At 40.9% G+C, this 25,449-nt stretch overlaps 1 protein-coding gene across 2 annotated transcripts in view; it reads right to left on the bottom strand.

Annotated features, from left to right (window-relative positions):
- cbarpb (CACN subunit beta associated regulatory protein b) overlaps positions 1-2,395 on the bottom strand; it is a 195,572-nt gene extending 193,177 nt beyond the window's left edge. For both annotated transcript variants that reach the window (XM_041204886.1, XM_041204887.1), the window contains exons 1-2: positions 2,194-2,395; positions 1,857-1,939 (exon numbers count right to left, since the gene is read on the bottom strand). In XM_041204886.1, the coding sequence (XP_041060820.1) occupies positions 1,857-1,904 (48 nt within the window). In that variant the 5' untranslated portion in view covers positions 1,905-1,939; positions 2,194-2,395. The remainder of the gene's footprint in view (positions 1-1,856; positions 1,940-2,193) is intronic.
- Positions 2,396-25,449: the final 23,054 nt, after the last annotated feature.

Genomic DNA, 25,449 nt, shown 5'->3' with positions numbered 1-25,449 from the left:
TGATATATGATGCCACCAATGCTGGCTGCCTTCTGGCATCACCCCAAAAAGTCCATTCTTCATGCGACAGCAAATGTCAATGGGCTAATTAAACATGAAGGAGGGACAAACATACAACAAAGCTAAATTCTGTCCTCATCCATTATACATACGCATAGACACACACTTAAAAAAAACTCCAACAACAATTAATACCTCAAAGAATGAGATGTCACACTTTTAATTATTCCCTTTCAGTGCCAGAGAGTTTGATTAGTAGTAATTAACAATTATCAGGTCAGTGCAAGGATTAAAAGGTTAATTATGCTACTTATTACTAGCCCTAAATATTGGGTTTAGTTCGTATCTGCCACACAAATGCAGCAACTTCGCTCTATTCAGTGGATGTCAATTCTAAGTCAGACAATGAGATGCTGTTTTCACAAAAGTAATGGCAGAAAGGCACAAGTCGGACAGCAACTTTTGGATATTTAAATTTAACCATTTAACCACACTGTTGCTCCTTGTTTGAAGTCGTGATATATTGAGCACCATTAGCCTTAATGTTATTCTGACAGCAGCAAACTCTGGCCAATTGGATACCAATTGATGTAAGATCTATTTAGCCACTGGAGATTATGTACTGCAATGTTTTTCATAAAGGATATATATATTATGTATATTATATGTTGTACATTATATATATAATATATAGAATATATATAACCTGTTATCTCATATGACCCTATTTCACCATCCTGTATATTTGTAATATTTACAATTACTAATTTCATAGTATCCAACGTAATCATTACAGCTTCTCCTACAAATTATTTAATTTCCAATAAATCCCTGAGTATATATCCAGGGCAATCGAACCCAATGCGAGAAGTCCATTTGCTATTAACAAGTTAAGGATGCTGTAATGATTGGTTTTAATTACCAAGTCGCTCTGAGTCCAGAGGTTGGGGGAAAGGTTCTGATGGGCTGCCAGGAATTGTAGCTGAGATTTAGCGTCTTTCAACACGTGTTCACTCCCAAAGGAATATACATTCACCTAGGCAACCGGACAGCGAAAAATGGAGCAGCTGTCTGGTTTGCACTCGGCCAAGAGCCACAGACGGTAATTAAATCGAAAAACAAATCTACAAGCCAGGCTTTCCTATGCACGATTATTAAAAATAATGGCGAACTACATTTTTCTGGACAATAAGCGAAAGTAACAAACCGATAGTAGTAGCAAAACAGCCAGAGAATGGAACCGCGGTCCGCAAAATGTAATTCCATCACAAATGGTGAGAAGGCACCAGGTCAAAATGAGAGGTACACATTGGCAGGGAAATATAGAATAAACAAAGGCGCCAACCTTAGGGTTGTGCCAGCAATAATAAAGGAACATCAGAGACGGTAAATCACATTTGAAGATAGCAGCGTGATCCCTTCTCTTTCCATCGTAAGATACGGTACCGAAGGATCGCCGCTGTAAAGGAAAGGCCCTACTCTTACCTCTTGCACTATTAACGTGAGGACTGCATATTTCTGGGATTGTACTTTAACACATTCCCATTGAAAAATCTGGGAAAGAGAAAGTAAATACCTGCACCAAAGATGAGCTTTATAATTACTGGAATTAGTTCGTGTTATAAATACACGTTATGCATTCGGTGGTCATATATTGCACTGGCACACAACTGTCATTTATTTCACCATCCTCATATTATATCGACCAAATCATTAAACTGAACACAAGAATACCATCCGTCAGGTACAATGAGAACAGGCCGCCCGTGTACACCATCGCTCAGATTCACTGACAGTTCCAGGATTTTTTTCCCCTACAATCTTATTATATAGTATTTTCTAGTAAAATCACTCACCGTTGCGTTCTCAGTTATGTATTTCCATGCAGGCAAATCATTGCTCATGGTCCAGTTCGTCGAAGGCAGGCTACTTTATCTTCCTATAATGCAACAAAAGAGAAATAGCATCTTACAGTGGGATAAGCAGATGGTTTTATTGGAAGCTGCTTGGACTGTGAAATAATAATCTTTTTTGTGTTCGAATAATTTGTGTGAAATCTCCTTAAGGATATGATCTCCGTTTTAAAGGAAGCAGCCGAAGGCATTAATACAGAATCGAAAAGTTCCTTAGTTGGAAAGGGAGAGTAAATGAAGCAGATACTGGGAGAAATGCATCATTTCCCGATGTACTCACTTGTTGTGTAACAGAATATGACAGCGCCTCTTTCCGGATTTATTCATACTAAATGGCAAAGGAATAGCTTGCGGCGAAAGGCTCGCGTGTTCTGATTTCCTCCAAGCAAGGGGCTGGGAAGAGGAATCTCGGGCGGTAGTGCAGGAGGAACAAAGCAGCCCGACGAGGACCCGAGGGGAGCGATCGCCCCTGGAGCAGGACCCAGGATGGAGCCGCTTGCTGCCCACGCACCTACACCGCACCGCCTCATTCTGCCCCGGGCCACACTGGGGCTGGGCTTTAGCTGCTTTTCTCGGTCGCTTTGTTTAGCGCCATGGGCTTTAAAGTTATTTTTTTTTTTGTTGTTGTTAACATTTGAACTTGCACGGCCACGTCACGCTAGCTGACAAGCCCACCACCTTCGGGGTTGCTGCCTCCCTCCGATGGAACCTCCCCTCCCCACTGCAGCTATCTCACTGCCCTGGGAAAGGTGGTGCTGTGCCTATTTGCTGTAACGCCTTAGCCAGGGTGTGGTGACCCACCTGGGATAAGGCTGGAGGCAGCGGGATCGTCAGGCCGTTGTTGCCAGATGCCCCACATTGTCAGGCAGCAACCACCCTGTAGGTCCTGCCAATGTCTCAGGGCTATCTTGCCTCGCTGACCAGTTGTTCGGGTCGGTTCAACCAGCAGAGTGCCTGAAAGCGCCATTTATTCACTCCGGGGAGCCCAATGTCCAACAGCAGATGGAGCCCCCGTTCCTCCAGCCCGATCATTTTACCCCTCCCGCATGTTTCAAACACATTTATTTGATTCGCACTTCCTTTCCCACAACGACCCTGATGCAAAAGCCTGGGAAAGGATGCTGTTACCACTTACCAGATGACACAGTGCTCCTTCTGAGAAATGAAGGGAGAACAAGCTGGAAATACAGGGTAGGGGGCACCAAGATCCAACAGGGGAGAAATAAATTAACATTTCAGGTGTGGATCATTTTCCCCTTTCAATCGGTGAGAGGTCTCATGGGACCGTAGAGAATTAAAGTATGGAGAGGCCACTGCACCTCTTTGAAGGAGCAATCTTGCTCCTCATCCCCCTGCTTTTTTGTCCGTGTCTGTTTCATTTTAAATTTCCAACCTTTGCAGATTTTTTTTTCATTAACTTCTAGCATTGACAAAAGCCTGTTTGTTAGTACTTGCATTTGGTTTGGTTTTCAGAATGCGTTTCATTCATTTGTGAGTCTTGGCTACTTTGCCCGTGGAAATTGGAAACGGAAGAGGATTATGCTATTTTCTCCAGTTGAACCCTGTCCATATACCGATTGCAGTGCCAGTTTTGTGCGGAATGAATCAGTTTCATTGTGGAGACTGGTGAAACAAACACTGTCAGATTGCACACTTCAAATGACACACTGGCATAGAAATCCACATTTCATTCCAGTAGTACAGGCTCAGTGGTGTCATGTGACCCAATCTCGGGCTGGAATATCTATCCCAGCATATATTACCGGAGACCTCCCAGAAAGGATTACCTCCATCCCCGGACCAAATAGACATTGACCATTTTCCTGTCTATGGATATCAGGTTAAACAATTATTTCCGATTCCTTGACTTACTGATGTTTTACTGAACATTAGGACTACATTTGACGTCCTCTGTCCTCGGGTATGGCTCCTGGTTTACGAGCATTTCTTGATTTAAATATATATATATATGTAAATGATAGTTATTTTCAACAAAAATATGAAAACATAATTTTAGGCTTCTTCATGAGAAAGGCATTGATCAAGAAGCATTAAATCTGTCCTCTTTATACTTACATTTTACACTTGAAGGAGCCATGGACACTTGGAAAGCTCAAATCATTCCAAAATGTTCCATTAATTTCTCATTAATGCTGTCCAATTTTAACATATACTCCTTAACAAAAATAATTTGGTTATTTTCATCATATTTCCATCTATATAGTTTACTTGATTATTTGCAACATTAGCTTTTGAAACTAGTCACCCCAGAAACCCCATGTTTGCTAATGGTAAGACACATGTGTAGGCGTTACAGGAACAATGCAAAATAAATAGACTCAAAAGCACCTGAAATACTTTGAAGGTTGAAAGCTATCCTCTCGTTTAATTCGTCTAACCATTCCCTGATACTTATGTGCACACATCTCTTAATTTTCCTGTGCAAAATCTAGCTCCTGCCTATTTTCACATTTTCTCTGCTTTACTAATCTACCTGCCCTTGACAGACCACATCTACGCTGACATCCCATTGGTTCTGATTCTGGAAACAACGAAAGATGCTATATAAATGCAAGTTCTTTCTTTACGTTTTCCAGCCATTGCACATTCTTCCTAACTAATGAACAAAGATGTGTTTTGTCACAAAGTATCAAAATAATTATTGTAGACAGAGTAAAGATTCAATAAATGGTTTTCTTGTTTTATTTACCATCATAAATGTCACCTTTATTCCAAAAGTTTATTTCTTCACTGAATCCAATATAAATTGTTGACAAAATACAACACCAGCCATATTTAAGAGTTTGAGCTGTTTATTTGCATTTAAGAATATAATTCCTCACCATAATCCTGTTTGGTTTCATAGCTGGCACACTTTGATAAGGCTCATGAGTTAGTCCTGATAATCTAAGTGGTTAGACGGTACTAGACCAGAGTCGTAGCCCCAGATTGGCTGGCCCGCCATTGTACCTCTTTCCACAAGACCTTAAGTGCCATCTTCTTGAACCAGGTCAGGAAGTCAGTGAAACAGAGAAATTCAGCTCCTTTGTTGATGCTTCAATGTGCTATGTCACTGCCTCGTTTAAATCCAGGATTTCCCTAATTAAACACAGTACGCAACAAAACAATGACTGTGCAGTTCCTACATTTAGTACGGGTAAGATCCTTACTATTATTAAGTCAATTTGACTAATCCCACAACAAACTTCAACAAAAATTCCAGCAATAAGAAACATTAATATTGCAATGTAGTCTCTCCCTAATCACATCATGATGCATTACTGTTAGCGCATCTGTAATTCTTTACAACACTTTCCTTATTCACCATCAACATATTGACTCCATTAAGCTGCGGGGGTGGGGGGGGGGGGGGGGGGGGGGCGGGGGTGGGGGGGGTGCGGGGGCCTTGAAGTTGTGCTTTAAGTTTTGGGTCACCGTTGGCCCTTCATACTCTAGAAGTGCTATAATTCATGTAACTCTCTTTATTCTAATTGTACGCCTCTTGTTTGTTCCTCCCATGCTAAAACCTTATGATCGTAATATGCACCTTAACATCTATGAAAAGAGACTGCTAATTGGAAATTTAATACTCTTCAGTCTCTTTCATTCAAGGTGTATTGATCTGACAGATCTCTATCCTTACTCTTATTCAGTCTATTTCCATTTTATTTTCTACTTTTTGGTATTATTCTCAACAGTAAATGTCAGCACTAAAAGTGTATTCATTTTGGACTTAAAGGTAACATTTATATTAAATTTTTGATTCTCTTTGGAGATTATAAAAAGTCAAATTTAATCTCTGTTGCTGGAATATTTTCCAGAATAACATTTCTTCCATAGGGATTCTGCACAATTGGTGAAATGGTCCTTAATTCCCTTAATCATATAACAGTGCTGTTACACTTGCTTCAATGTTTTGAAAATAAAGGCAGAGGACCCCTTATCCAGTGTTCCAAAAACTGGAAGGACCTGAAAACCAGCTGCACTTGGTGGTGGCATCATGTGTAGCAATCTAAGAATGGTGCACAAATTTCTTTGAGCTCCCACTCGATTTGGTGTCACCACACAGTTTGAACACTGTTCGAACAAGTGTCTCTCTGAAATCCAAGTCTTTGCTGCCTCATCATGTCGAAGAACCCCTGTGGCTGGCGGGAGTGTGAAGAGGAAACATTTGTCACTGAGTATTAAGCAGAAAGTGGAGTTACTAGTATGCCTAGAGAGGGGTGCCTCCTTGGTAATTGTGCTGCACACCCAGATTCAGAACTCCTCATCAGGGACAATGTTTTTGAGATTTATTTATCCCCCAACTGCACGTACCTCATCCAACCTGTGGATCAAGGCATTCTGCGGGCACTGAAGGCTGAATTCACACGCAAAATGCTCACTGCATGCTAAAGAAGCTTGGAGTTTAATGAATTCCAAAAAGAATTCAATGTGAAAAATGCACTCTGGAGTGCTGCAAAGGCTTGGGCCATGTAACCCAAGATATTTCGATAAATGAATGGCACAGATTGTGGCCAGTTACCCTATTCCTAAATGGTGATGGTGAAAATTAGCCTGTTTCAGTGGCTTCCATGTGTCTGAGGAAGAAAAGGTTGTTGCAGATTTATTGGCACATGCGGAAGGCTTGCCATGTGCTGAAGCCAAATTGTCGGATGAAGGAGTTGTGGGGGATTGCCTGAATATTCACAATGATGCTCCAGTTCACCTCCAGCTCACAGATGGTGAAATTTGCGACATGGTCATGAATAAGAATAATGAGATTGATAACGATGAAGATGAAAATGGTGTGTTGGATGAATGGTGAAAAGTGTCCACTGACAGGTGCATAAGTATTGCAGAGGAATTGATTCACGGGGATGGAGTAGAACAGCTTCATTACAGAACAGCATGTTGCATGGGTCTACAAAATACATGAGGTGTTCCTGAAACACCTGCACATTTGAAGCAATTTAAGCTGCAGGTCATGTTTCAAAGTAGTATGACTGAACCCGAACTTTCAACTTCCGCAGCCTGTTCTTGTACAGCAGCTGACTCTTCTCCAGTCGAGATGTGAAATAATAAAAAATAAAAAGTGAAAAAATAAAATAATAAAACAGTAAAAGAAAATAAAAGCCTTTTTAGTCTTTAGTTCTCTATCTTTTCTAATGTTTTATAACTGAATGCGCAGGACCCCAAATCCGTAAAGTCCCCGAATCCACAACACGTCAGGTCCCAAGCGTCCCAGATACTGGGTCCGATACCTGTAGTAGTAAAATTTGTAGGGTGTCACTTTGTGCCACATATGGTGTAGATTTAATTTATGAATGATATGATAAATCTCTAAATAACTTTAAGGAGGTTGAAGTAAAAAATGCTGGAGCTATTCAGAAGGTACTTAGATGCTTTGATGGGGAGAACATTGGTTTCTACAGGAGAATGAGTTAGATGAACTGAATGTCCTCCCTCAACTGTAATTATCTTTATTATTGTGACCAATGTGAGCAGAACATTATATTCTGTTCTATACGTTAACTAGCTGTAGCCCTCTTAATTAAACCAACCTCTACTGTATCCAGAACTTGCCTTCCTTTGTTTACTGTTCCCATTTTTACTCGGTGCTTTAACTCACCTTTGACTTCTTCCCACTGGTTCTCAGTTACCTTTTACAGGTCATTACCAGTGACCTTTCCCATTAACCAGGATCAGTCAAGGCACAGTAGATGGACAGTGGTCATCTATGTCCAGCAATTCTTATTGTTCCTTGAGGATATTCTTAATCATAAAATGTATAACAACCCAATAATTCACTGAAAGTCTCCATTAAGTGAATTCTGTACACAAGAAACTAAATCTTTGTTAAAAGAAAATCAACTTCAAATAAGTTTCAATAATTGTGTTATAGTTGGAAGTCTGGCTTTAATATTCATTGTGACTTTTTTGTGAAGTGTTATAGGAAGTTGTGTGGTATTTTGACTATGAAAAAGATACTTAAACAGTAGTTAGGAGCAATCTAGTGGGTCTGCCCTTTTCCAAAAGACTATCCAAAGGATATGTCAATGTTTACTCTCGTACAAGACCTTTAAGTGTCATTTCATCATGTTTTGTATAATGTCAGGGAGAATCTAATCATTTAAAAACAGAAAGGTCTATTCTCAGACCAAATATTCAGTCCAGGCAACCTAGTTTCAGAGGATCTGACTTTAGATATCATAGGCTGATTAATAACTGTTTGAAAGACAATACATCTGTGCTTCTGAGGAAAGCTAGTTAGAGCTGAATCACGTGGGCTTGTAATATGGAGTATAATTTGATTACATTTAAGGCTAGGCAGAAATTTCAGGGCTGTAACTTCCTGTAGACATTACCTGTGTTTAATCAACTCCTTCAAGAGTTTGAGTGGGTTAAGTAAATTCCATGCTGGTCAAACCTTACATATCACAGAATGGAAACAACTGAATGACCTTTGCTCTCTTACTATTTCCTTATAGTTATACACATTTTGCTGAATGCCCTGTGCATTTCAATTCAGGATGTTTTGTTCTATTCCCATAGCACATTAAAAAAAAGTCATTGATTAATGGTGAAGTCTTACTATTTAGCAGTGATTCCATTGAGACATTTAAATGATATCATGTAGACTTTAACAATAAGCTCTGCTCTTGTACAAACTTCTATCACCTTTCACCATTGACAGCAATATTCCCAAATCAGTAGTAGCCCATCAGTTTCATGGATCTGCCTTTCCAACCAGGAAGCTGATAGGAGACATTCTACTCTCCAGGGTGTTTTGATCATAGTTGGCAGAGCAGATGGTCACTTTAAATGGAGTGTCAGAATTATTAAAGCTTACTGTGGACTTTTATTCAACATTCACTCGTCTCCTTTAGTTACCAGACACTTTAACTTGAAATTGTTTCCAGAAGGAGACATACACAGCTGGAGGTACTTTACAAATTTACTCTCAATCGAAGCATCAAGTCACCAATTTTCCAACACAAGATTATTCTTCATTCAGTTCCATCAAGCAGGAGAGAGAAAGAATGAGTGTTTCAGGTCCGTGGCCCATTCTTCCAGTAATGGTCAGTTCATCAGTTCTGAAGGAAAGTCATCAACCTGAAAGGTTGGGAGGAATTTGGACCTAAAACAACAGGCGGGTCTGGGTCAGGTCGGGGGTTAAAGTCTGAGAAACCCGATTCCCCAAACCCAACTCCAGCCTGCCCATTTCCAGCTTTAACCGAAATGGGAAGGTGGGTGGGTGGCCACCCCACCCTGTGGAGGCAGGTATGAACTTCAGCGAGCCTCACTGCCATTCAGGTTTGTGACTTTATCTGTGGTCAGCCAGGTTTCCCGAGCAGCTTCAGTGAGGTGAGAACTTAGTGGATTTAGGAGGTGAATGCCTTTACATCAAGCTCCTGGATCCAGGCCTCTGTAACTGGGCACCTTGCTCCAGCCCCACCCGCTGATCTTCCACTCTGTGGCCTCCAAACCCAGCATGAGGCCTCTGACCTTCCCCTCGCCATCCACATAAGCCCCTGCTCCCATCCCACCATGAAGCCTCCGACCCCCACCACCCCCCAATTAGGCCTTTGATTTTTTTTCTTATTCCTTCTTGGGATGTGGGCATTGTTGGCAAGGCCAGCATTCCCATCCCTGCTTGCCCTAATTCCTCCCCCCAACCTGCTCAGGACTACGATTGCAACCAACACAAAGTCTTCAAATTCATTCCACCTTCAAGCCCCTGACCTCCCCCTATCCCAGAGGATTGTCAGCCGATCAACCCTCCATCGTCCACATCAACCCCCTTCAATCAACCTCCACCTTCCCTCAGCCCTCAGTACGGACTTATCCGCTGCTGCAGCCTTAACCGCCCAGCTCCCCACCAAACCGGAGGTCAAGCCTGCCAATCAGGTTGGGCCTCTGGAAGGGGAACCGGTCCGTGAAATCACTGACATGCTATGGAGTGAAAATTCCACAGTGCGTGGGGGAACCTTGAATTGTGGATTTCGCATGACTGTCTGACTATCTTGTTCAATGCCAGTCAGGCAAATAAAAATTTCCCCCATTAGCTCAGTTTCTCTTTCCAACGATTGCTCCCTGACCTGCTGAGTTATCCTAGCATGCTCTAGATTTTATTTCAGATTTCCAGCATCTGCGGTATTTCACCTTTGTATTCCTACCTGTCCGATGGCTGATTTATTCAATTCATTACCAGGCCCGAAACAGAATAATTCAGACCAAGAAGGTCCAAGGGTCTAACTCCAGTGTGTCTCCGAATAAGGTGATCCCAGCTATGCTGCTCTTTACAATAGTTGGCACGCCAATCACACTCAACAGCTCTGGACTAGGGTGAACAGCAACAAAAGCAAGGGCAATTAGGGATGGGCAATAAATGCTGGCCTAGCCAGCGATGCCCACATCCCATGAATTAATAAAAAGAAAACAACTTACATTTAGAATGTAGGAATGTATCAGACAAAAATTGACACAAAGCCAAAGAAAGAGATGTTAGGATGAGTGACTAAAAGCTTTTCAAAGTGTTATGTTTTAAGAAAGATCTTAAAGGCGGGAACGCAGTAAGCTTTAGGGAGGAAATTCTAGGATTTAGGGCCTAGGTGCTGAAGGTCCAACTGTCAATGATGGTGTGTAAACAGTGGAGAATATGGAAGAGGCTCGAGTTGGAGGAATACTGGTTTCTCAGGTGGTGATAGGGCTGACAGAGATAAGCAATGATGTCATGAGGGGATTTGAATACAAGGTTAAGAATTAAAATTTAAAGCAGTTGGTGTTCGGGCTTCAAAATAGGTCAGTTAATACTTTTGTAAATGGTGAACGAGAGGCTGCGCTGATTAGAATCCAAACCAGTAGAGTTTTGAATGAGCTTGGAGGCTGGCCAGAAGAATATTTGAACAGTCAAATCTGGAGATGATAGATGCAGGGGTGAGCGTTTCAGCAGCAAGTGATCTGAGTCTGGGGTGCAGATGAACAAAGGAAAAAACTCAGCTAGAGTTGCCACTCTGGATCACTACCCAATGGCAATGAGTTCATCAAGTGAGGACAGGGTTGACATCATCTGAATAAATGCAAAATACCGCAGTTGCTGGAAACCTGAAATAAAAATAGTAAATGCTGGAAAAAAACTCAGCAGCCTGGAGAAAAACAGAGTTAATGTTTTGAGCCCGTATGACTCTCTGTCCACAGATGCTGCCAGATCTGCTGAGCTTTTCCAGCATTTTCTTCTGACATCATCTGAGATGTGTCCCATGGGAGAATAGCTTGGCTATATTCACTGTCCAAAGTGACACATCAAGAACAGAGGTTTGAGTGAGGCACCTGAGGGCAGCTGTGGAGGAGTAAGTACATCGGGAGCAGTTGGTGTCAACAGTAGAGAAGGAGAGAAAATTGCAGGACGAAAAATTCCACTACAATAATAGAGAGAACTAGCTCAGAAGAGGGTTGAGATTCCTGCTTTAAAATTCTGGCAGCAGTTTCTGCTAGGTTGCTCCATCGCAATGCGCTCATAATCAACCAAACCAGTGCAAAAGATCACAGAATTTCAAGGGAAAATTATGTCCATGCAAATCAAGTTTCCATGGTCTTTTGTGCCAGTTTTAAAAACATTGTGCTACACGTTGGCCCTGTCCAAAATGTTGGCCTTGCCCCAGGTTAAACTGAGCACTATTGCGAGTTTCTGCTAATTGCATGCCTTTCAAGGAGGCTCTATAAATTAAGCTTCTTTTTTTGGGAGTTAGCGGATGTGTTAAAAGCTTTTGCCTTTTTAAAATTTGCTAAGGAGGTGACAAGTTCAAACCCATATAACTAGCGAATCGATCTGCATATTTTTTTAAAGTAATTGTCAGTTATTTGAAACCGGGTCATTCACAAGTGATGGATTGGACACTGATTAAGAATGCTTCACTTTTGTGATAGAATATTTTAAGCTGTATTAATCATACTGTGCCAGGTTACCATTCTTAAATATATCAAGGAATATTATTGAAAGGTTCATTAAAAAAAAATTACAGTCTAAAATACAGCCTGATTGCACTGATTCATGACATTATTTTGTGTTCAGTGATATATAAATGAGTTTGAGTGGAAACTAATGCAAATTTGGGTGACATTTGTGCCCAGATTGTTGATTGCACCCAAAGCAGAAACTACAACCCATTACCAATAGAAGGATAAAAACAAAAAAACTGCGGATGCTGGAAATCCAAAACAAAAACAAAAACAGAATTACCTGGAAAAACTCAGCAGGTCTGGCAGCATCGGCGGAGAAGAAAAGAGTTGACGTTTCGAGTCCTCATGACCCTTCGGGATTGTGATCAAGTTTCACGATGTATACAATGTATGTCCCCATGAATCCGTAATGGTCAATGAATTCATGTGAAGTGGATTTTCAGTCCTGAAAATGCATAATGCTTTTGGGCCAGCTATGCAGCAGAGAAAACAATGTTTGTTTTGGCATTTCAAAAGCTCCGGTGTTATTTCTCTGCAAACCAGTTGCCTTAAAATTTATTTTTTTCCTACAAATCAAAGAGGACAATGAGTTACACCAGTAATTCAGTGCAATACAATTGTCAGTGCAGACTGGAACTCCACAGATTTGTTGTATTTGTATATTTTGATGTCCTTAATTCAGATTGACAGTGATATTGCAGTATTACATTTAGTGTTCTTTCCATTTTTGAAAGAGGTTTGACATTCCCTTAGTGGCTCCAAAGCACTAGGCATCTAATGACATGAAATGCCAGCAAGATTGGCAGCTTGAATTGTTGTATCTCTTGTCTTTACCATACAGCATGGATACGCTATTTATAATAAGGAGCCTTGTAAAGTGGCGAGCAATTATCTGAGTATTATGGTTCCCAAAAATTGCTGGTTGCTTATCAAACTTGGCTCTTTTACATTACCTGCACATAAAGCAATAATGGCAGATTGCACACAAATAAAATGACTTTTAGGTCAATAATTCCAAAATGGACTGCAGTGACTTTCTGAAATGTGATTGCCATTAATGTTCATTTGTCCATCACAACTTGGCTGAAGATATACTTGATGTTAAAAAAACTACATTTTTCCCACATGGCATTTCCAGATGCACTGAATTTTATTAAAGGAAACAGACTCAAATATTTGGTCTTTAGACTTGCCCTCTGCTATTCATGAGAATAGTGCAAAAATTGCCTTTAACAGTATTCACAGGGAAAGAACCAAAGCAAGGAAGAAAGAGTAAATTATCAAATCTTATCACATCTTGAAGCAAATCATGTAAAAGGATCACTAGGAAGTTCTGCGACTGTTTTTATGTAGACAAACACATTTGCAGTCTTCCCTCACCACCAACCACCACTTTCCACTCCTCAGCCTCCAAAGAAGATACACATACAGTAGAAGATATTTTGATATTTAGTCAATGCCTGGTTACCATTCAGATTCTATACTGAAAGTCTCCCACTATTTCATCCATTCAGTACCTTATCTTATAGTCAGACTGTAATAATACCAAAGTCCCAAACCCTAGATATGCCATGCATCTCCTGAAGCATTTGAGATACTGCCTAGACCATTTAGCTAAGGAAAGTCTAATGTTTAGTTATTTATAGCAACATGTGTAACACCAGAAAAGTTGAGTGATGACTGTATATGCACAACCATCCTGACTGTTCACCTCAACTGTCCAGTTCTCAATTCCAAACACTTCCTCTTTCACTAGAAGCAGTGCTCAGAATCTTGTAACTATAGGACTTCCTCCCCTGAATTCTGTCATTCTGATATTATCCCCAATCTCTAATGAAATATTCTGTTTGAAGAGTGCTCTTTTTTATTCAAAAACACGGAAGAACGTTGTTATTTGCAAAGAAAGGAATCTCTAACTATTATTATAGCAGGATCTTTAAGGACTTTATAATTTGAATCTATAGACTTCTTTTTAACTCCATTACAGACATTGCCATTGTGTGTCTTAATTTCCTTATAGCTTTGCTCTGGAAATCATTACATTTTATGCTTTGATTCAAATTTGAATCTTTAACTGTCCCCCAACTGATTATTAGTGGTTTATTGCTAGCCTATTCCATTTGCCCCAAGTCTGTTGGATTTCCTCTAGTGTAATATCTACTCAATAGATATCTGGAAGCCAAGATACTTTCTCAGTCCTAGCACTTCATCTTATCCCTCCAGTTTTATGTATCATTTGACATATCAAAAATGCATAATTCAAAGTTTATATTCTCGATTGTGTCACATGCAGGATTCTTGTAAGCTACAAATGTCTCTAGGATGCCTATATGAATAGTTCCTGTTAAATTGAATTTCAGACATACATTTTAATGTCATAGAGCTCGATCATCAAGATGGACTTTATACCTTTAGACCACAAATTAATTCCATGTTATTTTGGGTACCTACATAAATCCTGTTTTGATCCTACTTTTATGGGTTACATCATTCAACAGGGCTTACTAATTAGGCTTTAACATTCCACTTTGTTGGTAATCGTTTGGCAATCCTAAATATTGCTTCACCACACTCTTAATTTACACTATTCCCTATTTCCCCTCTGTTCTGGACTGTCTTTCCATTCCAGAAGGAGCAATTGGGAAAACTGTAAAATGAGACATTCCAAAAGCTTGGAGTAATGCTCATATAATCGTTTATTTTAAACTGAGAAATATAGCAAAGGTCTAAGGCCCATCTTGTAGAACACTACAGCCTGTATTTCCATTAGGGCAACATGATCAGAAAGTCAGATAAGGATTCAATTGACAGGGACATCAAAATTGGAATCAAAGCACAAAACATAGGTCTTAAAAAAAGTGGATTTTGGTAGGATTTGAAAGAGACATTCATGAGGTGGCATGAATGGGATCCTTTACAACTGAATTGAAGCAGTAGATGCTGCCATCTTTGTGTGGAAGATGCATATTGTTCAGACATTGGAGTGGTCAAGAGAATGTTTCCCTTGTTAGATTGGCATGGATGTGTCTTTCAGTTGGCCATTGGTTGATTCACTTACTCTTCAGGCTGTCGTTGCTCCTCTGGCTGATCTCTCTTCTGCCCTGGATGCTTTCCATCTGCAAAGCCTCCATGATGAGACAAATGATGCAAGACAGAGTTGTGCAGCATATAAATCCAGGTTTTAACTGGACAATTATTAACAGAACATCTGTAGACTGATCCGGGCATTCAAAAAAATACCTACAGAATTCTAATTGGTTATATGATCACAGCCTGCTGGCAGAATGGACTTAGTTATAGCATTGTTCAGCTGGTGTCCTTAGAAAGCACACAGGTATCATCTGCCTTGGCTTAGAAGGGAGTCTTGATTTCTCAGGATCTATCCTGTGACTTGACTTTCCAGATAAAAGAAGGCTGGTACAGCAGACTGTTTCAAAATGAAGGCATTATGGCAGTTCCTTAAAATGGGGAATTCAATTGTATGATGCTCTGTGGCTGATCACGAATGAGCTGAGCATTGAGAGAGTGGAATTCTTGCCTTCTGATGTAAGTGATGGCATTGATCAAGGGAATTTATATGGCTGTGTGAGTGAAAGCTATGATTTCTTGCTCCTCAGGGATGTCTGCTACTGTAAAATTGAATGTTCTGTCATACTGCTGCCAGTTGCTTTATCTCAAGCAATCATTACATCTGTGACTTCCTTTAAGTAAGAAAGAAAAGAAGACTTGCATTTATACAGCGCCCTTTATGACCTCAGCATTTTACAGTCAATTGACTACTCTTGATGTGCAGTCACTGTTGTGAGAAGCACATCAGTCAATCTGCACATAGCAAGATCTCAACTCCCCTGATCTTCTTTAAACCTCAGATCTTTTCCATCCGCCTGAGAGAGCAGATGGGACCTTGGTTTAAGATCTCATCTGACAGGCAGCATCTTCAACAGTGCAGCACTTCCTTGGTACTACACGGTAGTGTCAGCCTAGATTTTTGTGCTTATGTCTCTGGAATGGGACTTGAGCCCACAATCTTTCATTCAGGAATGACAGTGCTACCTCGGTCACAGCTGACACTGGCAAGTACAGTGCTGATTAATGTTACTGATGTAGTCAGCTGCAATGAAACTATGGCCTCTCAAGTCAGGCGAAGAGGAGCTGTAGGTTGCATTGAAGCATGTATCAAAACACCACTACTGGTTTCTTTGTGAAGTGTAGCCCCCACAAGCACTATGTCACGTGGAGGTAGGAGTGCCTGTCTGAATATTGCACTGCAGGTGTACTGGTGAGTCAATGTGATGCACCTTCATAGAATCATAGAAAATTCTGGCAAAGAAGGAAGTCATTCAGCCCAGTTTTCTGTGCCACCTGACCATGCAGCCAGGGCTGTCTGTTTTATTCCACCTCTACTTTTTCTGAAAAGGAACATGCAGGGAAAATCCCAATGGGAATCACATTATGGAACCTTTAGCATTGGGTAAGTCAAGGGGATGGGAGACCAGTAGCAGAAGATAAATGGTAGCACAATTAATAACAGAAGGGTCCAATAATGAATGTTACCTGAGAAGTAAACTTTGTTTAAAATACCTATATTGGGCCTTTCGAATCAACTTCCACTTTTGTGTCACAACCTAGCAACACTGGGTGACAGCTTTAAATTTTCAGGATTCATACTCATCTTCAATAAGATGGCAATGGCAGAAAATGTGATATGTGGTATTACTATGTCATTATTACCTCAGCTGAATATTCCTGACCCACGTATGATAATCACTTCAGTTGCCAGCCGAATGTGACTTAGGGGGAATATGCAGACAGGGAGACAATGCAATGCACTCCCACCTAGACAACACCTGGGCCTCAGGCAGAGACACTTGAAGATCCAGATTTACATTGAAAATGAGCAGACAAGGTGAGGTAAGTCAGAAAGTAGTTATTTAGATGATGCAATCTCCTCAAGATTGCAAAAGAACTGAATGCCAAGGAAGCTAATAAGTTCCACAATTTTGAGGTCTTGAGAAAGAACTAGTTAGCACTTCGATTCCGGTTTCAACAGAAATGAGAAGCTGGGTTTATCCTGAACATAAAAATAATTAAATTGATTTCCCTTAAATATCAAGGCAAATGACTATTCACACCTCCTTCTGTCTGAAGGTTGCATCCAACTGATGGGAGGAGCTCTGACTCTACAGGGTCACGCTTCACATTCCATTTGGATTGGGTTAAATATAAACATTTCCTCTTTCTCTTATCTGTTCACCTTTTCTTCAGAAGAGAATCAGTACCCCTCTGGAAACCACAGTTGGGTGATTCAACCAAGGACACTGATGTCATACCCACTGACAGTAGTTACTCGGCATTATATATAAGAGAAATCCCGTCACTCATTAAAGAAATGCAATAAACCCAATTTATGTCAGTTGACATGAAAGACCATACAGAAATAAATCAGTCTTTGTTACCATAAGACAGTTTTTCTTCACCTTGTAAATTAAAAGTAATTAAAATTGCTTTTTCTGCATGTCTGCATGTACAATGGATATATGAATAGGTTTGTGGCACAGAAAATTAGAGTATAAAAAACAGATTAAACTAATGCTAGCAAGGTAATACGCCATTAAATTCACGTGTAATTCTCGGTTGACAGTTATTGCTGTTGCTTGACACAAGCTTTCAAAATCCTGAAAAGAAACTCAAATCTTTCACTATCTTGTATCAATTGTAGCATTGCAGAATGGCAAACAACCTCAAGTAACCCTCAAGGGTCTAATAGCTACTGGTTTCAGTTCCATTTCTTTTTCTTTTTCCGCACTTCCTCCAATTTCAAAAATAACCCTTTTAAAATGTTTAATCTAATAAGATCTCGAGCACCAAATGGATCTACTGTCTAGGCAACATTAAGAAGATACCGACTAGCATGGGAATTTCTGACCTCATTTCAGTCAATAAAGGATTGTTTGACTCGTATAGGCACATCAATTCCCTTAAGCAATGCTCCCAGTCTTTCAGAATTTCTTAAGTATGCAGCCCCATAACATAATTAATTATTTACCGGGATGCATGGCTCCACATTCCCTATTAGTTAAAACGAGGTTATCTTAATGCCTCCAGAAGCTAATTCCATAAACAAAGTGGCTAATGGCAACACTCTCCCAAAATAAAATTCCTGTAAGTGCTTCTATTATTAACTTCAGGCCTTGAAATTTATAGAATTGAGTGGTGATGGCGAAGGAGAATCGAACTTGCACTCATTAATAAAAACAAACTGACAAAAGCTAGGGATTATTTGGTTTTGTGTTAACTGCAGAGTTTGCTTACTATGCCCTGATAATGTACCTTGATGCATGTCTCAAACAATATAGTTCTCAATGTTTGCCCCTGAGGGAAAGGTCAGTCACTAAGATCGTGACATTAGCAACCAACCTGGGACAATACAATCAAGGGTTGAACTATTAGATTTCTATAATAATAATACACGCACAAATTTTAAAGTGTTTTTTGAACCCACACCCACCTCAAAAAATAGCTCAGCTGGTGAATGCACCATTGGTAACTGAGTAACAGAAAACTGAAAGGTACTGAGCTTTTACTGACCTCAGCTGATGGGAGTGGGATTAGTTAAATTTGTTGCAAATTTCCCTCGTGCCAGTTTGGTTCACATGTTGCATGTTACAATGTGTTTTGCTGATGTAGGGGGTCTTGAATCTTCTAAGTTGGACAAGGGTGGTGGTGGGGGGAGGTGGGGGATGAGGGAGCAGCTGTTGATGAATCCGTTTCCAAATGAACCAAACGGGCACTAGGGAAATCTGCAACAAAACGAATAAGCTGCTATTACCTTTTGAAGTTTTTACACTAGTTATTTGCCTTAAATTCAGCATCACAGGCAACTCTCACAAGACATTGTTCCCCATGAGTCAGAGTATGGCTTTACTTGGCCAAAATCTTTGTCAAAATTAATCCTCATCATTGCATTTTGGCTTCCTGGATATATCATGTGTCACTGAGTGGCTTCCTCAACTTTGAAAAAGTAGGAGGATAAAACACAATCAGACAATGGCTTAGACGATACTCTAAATAGATTTAGTGAACAATAAATAAATGTTTGAATGACAGCAAGAACAAGCAATGCATTTACAGTAATTATATGCTCACCTGTACTCCTTCATGGAATTGGAAATAACAAAGTCGCTTTTGCTATGAACATGGTTACCAAATAGTCTTCAAATGATAAAAGCAAAGAACTGCGGATGCTGGAAATCCAAAACAAAAACAGAAACAGAAATACCTGGAAAAACTCAGCAGGTCTGGCAGCATTGGCAGAGAAGAGCACAGTTGACGTTTCGAGTCCTCATGACCCTTCAGGTCAACTGCTCTTCTCCGCCGATGCTGCCAGACCTGCTGAGTCTTCAAATGATGGTTCACTGCTGACATTCAGTGGAGTCTCTGGCCTACCCCTATCCGTGATGGTTTCAAACTAGCTGCTAGCTGGCAGAAGTTAGCACCAAATTCTTTGCACGTACACTGGAACAAAACACACCTTCAGAAAAGGTATCTCCTAAACTCTATCAAAGCTGCCAACTTTAAAAGATGTTTGTATTTACATTGTGTATCTTGGCCCACCACCCACAAGCAAATTAACCTGTCCAACCTGATTGCCATTGGAATAATCTGTCATCCTCTTGTCAACACAGCATTTGCACACAATGAATCAAAGTAGCAACTTCAGAGCAACACCACGAACAAATAGGTTGATTGGTAATTCATCTCTTTTGCTGGTCATGGGAGTTTGTTGTGTGCAAAATAACTACTGAATTCATCCAAAGAGTAACAGTGGATGCCCTTCAAGAATAATTGATCATATTTGTGAAGTACTTTGAGAGTCATGACAGGTCTGATAGAATACAGATTATTTATTTTGCAGGTAACACTATTGTAAAAAAAAACAGTCCTCATGAGCAACATGGAATTCAGATCTAAACTAAGCATTTTGATATTAAAGGTTTAACAGTTCTTTGCAAAAACTAGCTGACTTCTCAAGGTGCTTCTCATGGATCGTCTGGGGCCACTATACCTCAGCACTGGCGGCTGTGCCTTCAGCTGACTAAACAGTATGCTCGAAAATTCCTTCTCTAAACCCCCCCAACCTCCTTCACTTTTCAGTTTACTCTGTTAACTAGTATTTTTGGTTACCCTCTCTTTTGTGTTCCTTTTTTCTGGATTAACCTCTAGAACACGCTGGGACATTATTGATGTTAAAGTTTCGATACAAAAGCAAGTTCTGACAGTTGGTTGCCATTCCTGCCTCAGGTACACTCTGTTGGAATGCTGTCTAAATAGGTTTTGCGGTCAATTTAAGGCTAATTACTGTTATTGAAAGTTTCTCTGACTCTTGGCAGCTGCTTGTGGAGGTGTCAGGCTATCTCAAGATCAACATTCGAGGGGAAAATAATTGGGCTTTTTTCTTTCTTTGAATGTTTTCAAAAAGATGATTCAGTTGCAATTTGTTGGCGTTTTGCACAAAGTGTGATTTTTGGCATATGACAGATGCTACATCAAGAGGATTACATCATATATAGGGCACAGTAACAAGCCATTCAGCCCAACCAGTTCATGCTGGTGCTTATGCTCCCCTGGAGTCTCCTCACATCTTTACTCATCTAAATCTACCATGGTAACCCTCTATTCCCTTCTCCCTCCTATGATTGTCTAGTTTCGCCTTACATGCATCTGTACTATTCATTTCAACTATTTCCTGTGGTAGCGAGTTCCATATTCTTACCCCTACTTGAGTGAAGAAGTTTTTTCTGAATTCCCAATGGATTTCTTGCTGACCATAAGACCATAAGAAATTAGGCCATTCGGCCCATCGAGTCTGCTCCGCCATTCAATCATGGCTGATAAGTTTCTCAACCCCATTCTCCCGCCTTCTGCCCGTAACCTTTGATCCCCTTACCAATCAAGAACCTATCTATCTCGGTGTTAAATACACTCAATGACCTGGCCTCCACAGCCTTCTGTGGCAATGAATTCCATAGATTCACCACTCTCTGGCTAAAGAAGTTTCTCCTCATCTCTGTTCTAAAAGGTCTTCCCTTTACTCTGAGGCTGCGCCCTTGGGTCCTAGTCTCCCCTACTAATGGAAACATCTTCCCCATTTCCACTCTATCCAGGCCTTTCAGTATTCTGTAAGTTTCAATCAGATCCCCCCCTCATCCTTCTAAACTCCATCAGGTATAGACCCAGAGTCCTCAAATGTTCTTCATATGTTAAGCCTTTCATTCCTGGGATCGTTCTCGTGAACCTCCTCTGGACCCTCTCCAGGGCCAGAACATCCTTCCTGAGATATGGGGCCCAAAATTGCTCACAATGTTCTAAATGTGGTCTGACCAGAGCCTTATAAAGCCTCAGCAGCACATCCCTGCTTTTATATTCTTGTCCTCTCAAAATAAATGCCAACATTGCATTTGCCTTCCTAACTACCGACTCAACCTGCAAGTTAACCTTAAGAGAATCCTGGACTAGGACTCCCAAGTCCCTTTGCACTCCAGATTTCTGAATTCTCACCCCATTTAGAAAATAGTCTATGCCTCTATTCTTCCTACCAAAGTGCATGACCTCACACTTCCCCACATTGTAGTCCATCTGCCACTTCTTTGCCCATTCTCCTAACCTGTCCAAATCCTTCTGCAGCCTCCCCGCCTCCTCAATACTACCTGTCCCTCCACTATCTTTGTATCATCTGCAAACTTAGCCAGGATGCCCTCAGTTCCTTCATCTAGATCATTAATGTATAAAATGAAACGTTGTGATTCCAACACTGACCCCTGCAGAACTCCACTAGTCACCGGCCGCCATCCTGAGAAGGACCCCCTTATGCCCACTCTCTGCCTCCTGCCAGGCAGCCAATCTTCTATCCATGCTTGTACCTTGCCTCTAACACCATGGGCTCTTATCTTACTGAGCAGCCTCCTGTGCGGCACCTTGTCAAAGGCCTTCTGGAAGTCCAAGTAGATAACATCCATTGGCTCTCCTTTGTCTAACCTACTCGTTACCTCCTCAAAGAATTCTAACAGATTTGTCAGGCATGACCTCCCCTTGATGAAACTATGCTGACTTTGCCTGATTTTACCATGCACTTCCAAGTATTTTGAAATCTCATCCTTAATAATGGACTCTAAATCTTACCAACCACTGAGGTCAGGCTAATTGGCCTGTAATTTCCCGTCTTTTGCCTCACTCCCTTCTTAAACAGGGGGGTTACATTAGCAATTTTCCAGTCCTCTGGGACCCTCCCTGACTCCAGTGATTCCTGAAAGATCACCGCTAATGCCTCCACTATCTCTTCAGCTATCTCCTTCAGAACTCTGGGGTGTAATCCATCGGGTCCAGGTACTTTATCCACCTTCAGACCTTTCAGTTTTCCTAGCACCTTCTCCTTGGTAATGGCCACCATACTCACCTCTGCCCCCAACTCTCTTGAACTTTGGGGATGCCACTCGTGTCTTCCACTGTGAAGACTGACGCAAAGTACTGACTACCTTATATTGATCACCTCCAGTTAAGCTCTTTCCCACAAGAGGAAATAGTCTCTCTGTATCCACTCTATCTAAATCTTGCATAATTTTAAAGACCTCTATTAGGTCACCCCTCAGTCTTCTTTATCAAGAAGAGAGAAGACTTAGCCTGTCAATCATTTCCTGCTATGTATACACATGCATGTCTGGTATCATTCTTATAAATCTTCTCTGCACCTTCTCCATTGCCTCTAATCCAGAGCTGCACACAATATTCTAAGTGTTGTCTAACAAAGGTTCAGTACAAGTTTAGCATAACTTCCCTACTTTTCAATTCTAGCCTTCTAGAAATAAAGACTAGTGCTTGTTCAGTTTTTTATGGCCTTGCTAACCTATGGTGCAACTTTCAGTGATTGATGTATTAGTCCTCCAAGATCTCCTTGTTCTGCTATTCCACCTAGACTTGCACCTTCCAAGCAATAAGTGACCTCCCTATTCTTCCTACTGAAAATGTATTACCTCGCATTTATCTGAACTTCATTTGCCAATTATTTGCCCATTCTGCAAGGCCATTCATGTCCTGTTGGAACTTTTTCCAGTCCTCGACAGTATTGACTAGCTCCATAATTTGGTGTCATATGCGAATTTAGGAATTGTGTTTTTGATCCCAAAGTCCAAATTGTTAATGTGAATTGTGAACAGCAGTGGTCCCAGCACTGATCATTATGAAACACCACTTACCACCTTCTGCCACTCTGAATAATTTACTGTTTATTCCCACTCTCTGCATTCTGTCGTGAAGCCAGCTAGCAATCCACTTGTCCCCTGGCTCCACCTTCTCTGACCTTATTCATTAGTCTATTATTGGGCACCTTATCAAAAACTTTTTGAAAATACAGATAACTTGCATCGACTGCATTACCATTGTCTAATCTCTTTGTTACCTCCTCAAAAAATTCAATAAGGTTGGTCAAGCCAGATTTTCCTTTTGAAATCCATGCTGACTATTCATTATTATATTCTCATTTCTAGATGTTCTCCTAGTTTCTCCTTTAGCAAGGATTCCATTATACTTCCTACCACTAATGTTAAGATGACTGGTCTATAATTCCCTAGGCATATTCCATACCCCTTCTTAATGGGAATACCATTAGCTGTCTGTCTGTCAACACTGTCACTTAAATAAAGACTAGCCAACCTAATGTGGCATTGCACATGGCAAGTCAGATAATGCGGTCTCTCCTCCTATCTGTCACTATTGTCTTTATGTTGATGTTTTCTCTCATTCCTCCTTTCCTGCTTCTGAATCTCTCTTTCTGTTCCATCTTTCTACTTCTTCCTTTTGCTTCTCTCTGTCTTTTTATTCCTTCGTTGCAGGTGGGATAGTGGGTGACACGGTATAGTATTGCAGAGAAGGGAGACAGCAATGGTTGCAGGCTACATTTAAGGCGGGGGTTGGGAGGAAAGTTAGCCATCGATGGCTCCCTCTCATTCCCTTCCTCATCACTCAAGCTTCCTCTAACATATTATTCCCAATGTGTCCCCGAGTCCTCACCTTCCCATTACACCCCCCATTTTCTACCACTCTCCCACTTCCACTAGTACCCTTACCTCTTCCCTCACCTTCTCCTTGCTTTGATTTTACTTACCCTACACTTCAGCCTTTATTCATTACCTCCCAACTCCAACAGCTGGCCTAAAGAGCAGGTGGTGTGATGTCAAGCACCTATTCACCTTCAAAGTGCTTTGCTCCTCTCTTTCTTTCCTTTGTTTTCCCCATATGTTTTATTTGCTTTTGAAATTCAAACATTTTTTTTCTTTAAGAAATCAAGTTAGAATGAGGAAAGATATTGGAATGAATTTTAATCACAGAATTGTTCACTAAATCACAGAATTGTTACAGTACAGAAGGAGACCATTCAACCCATCATGTCTGTATCCGCTCTCCAGATGAGCAATTCACCTAGAGCCAATCTCCCACCTTCTCCTGTGACATCAGAGTTCACAATAAGAAAGCAAAATAGATGGAGGATTGAGCGGAAGCAACTAAAAATAATCCTAGGAAAATATGAAGAGGCAATTTTTTTTGTTGGGTGGGGCAACTAATGCAGCATGGGCAAAGTAAAGCAGGAATAACAATCTTTTTGGGTATTGATGAGAAAGAAGAAAAGTGCTGCAACCCTATGAAACCTCTCAGCAAATTGTATTTAACTTTAAGATAGGAGGCACCGGTAACGTGTAGGGAACCTCAGTGAAACTGCTGGTAGCATGTAGAGAACCTCAATGAGGGGGCTGGTAGCGTCTAGGGAACCTGGATGTTTCAGCAATGTACTTGTCAGTGGCTTTTGAAATGCAGCGATTGCATTAGCATCTGACTTTCGGGATTATTTTTTCCATTATTCTTTCATAGGATGTGGGCATCACTGGCAAGACCAGCACTTCTTGCCCATCCTTAATTGCCCTTGAACTGAATGACTTTCTAGACCAGTTCAGAGGGCAGTTAAGAGTCAACCACATTGCTGAGGCTCTGGAGTCACATGTAGGCTAGACCAGGTAAGGTTGGCAGATTTCCTTCCCTAAAAGGACATTAGTGAACCAGGTGGATTTTTACAACAATCGATGACAGTTGCATGGTCACCATTACTGAGACCAGCTTTATATTCTAGATTTATGAACTAAATTTTTAAATTCCACCAGCTGGCGTGGTGAGATTTGAACCCATATCCCCAGAGAAATTCGCCTGGGTCTCTGGACATTACCACTAGTCCAGTGACATTACCACTAGGCCACCATCTTCCCAATTTCTTGACCAATTAGCATGAGTGGGTGTGCTGACAACCTGCACGAGTTTATTTCAGATGAAGTATTTGAAGGGGCTCTGTTCAGATGAAAAGTAAAGGTTGGGCAGGTGCTTCACCAGAGCAAGAAACTGCAACATTGGACTCACGATGTTACAAGGCTGCATCAGCTTCACTGAAACCTCCCTGGAGCTGATGCTGCAGGGAGAATCCACAAGGAAATTCTGTTCCCTGCTGACAGAAAGATAAAGCCTGTCACAGAGAACAAACCGGCATGGCTGGAAATTG

The sequence above is a fragment of the Carcharodon carcharias genome, chromosome 14, assembly GCF_017639515.1.
Source record: "Carcharodon carcharias isolate sCarCar2 chromosome 14, sCarCar2.pri, whole genome shotgun sequence".
Taxonomy (NCBI): Eukaryota; Metazoa; Chordata; class Chondrichthyes; order Lamniformes; family Lamnidae; genus Carcharodon; species Carcharodon carcharias.
Note: the sequence above shows the minus strand (reverse complement) of the source record. Positions and strands in the feature narration are given on the sequence as shown.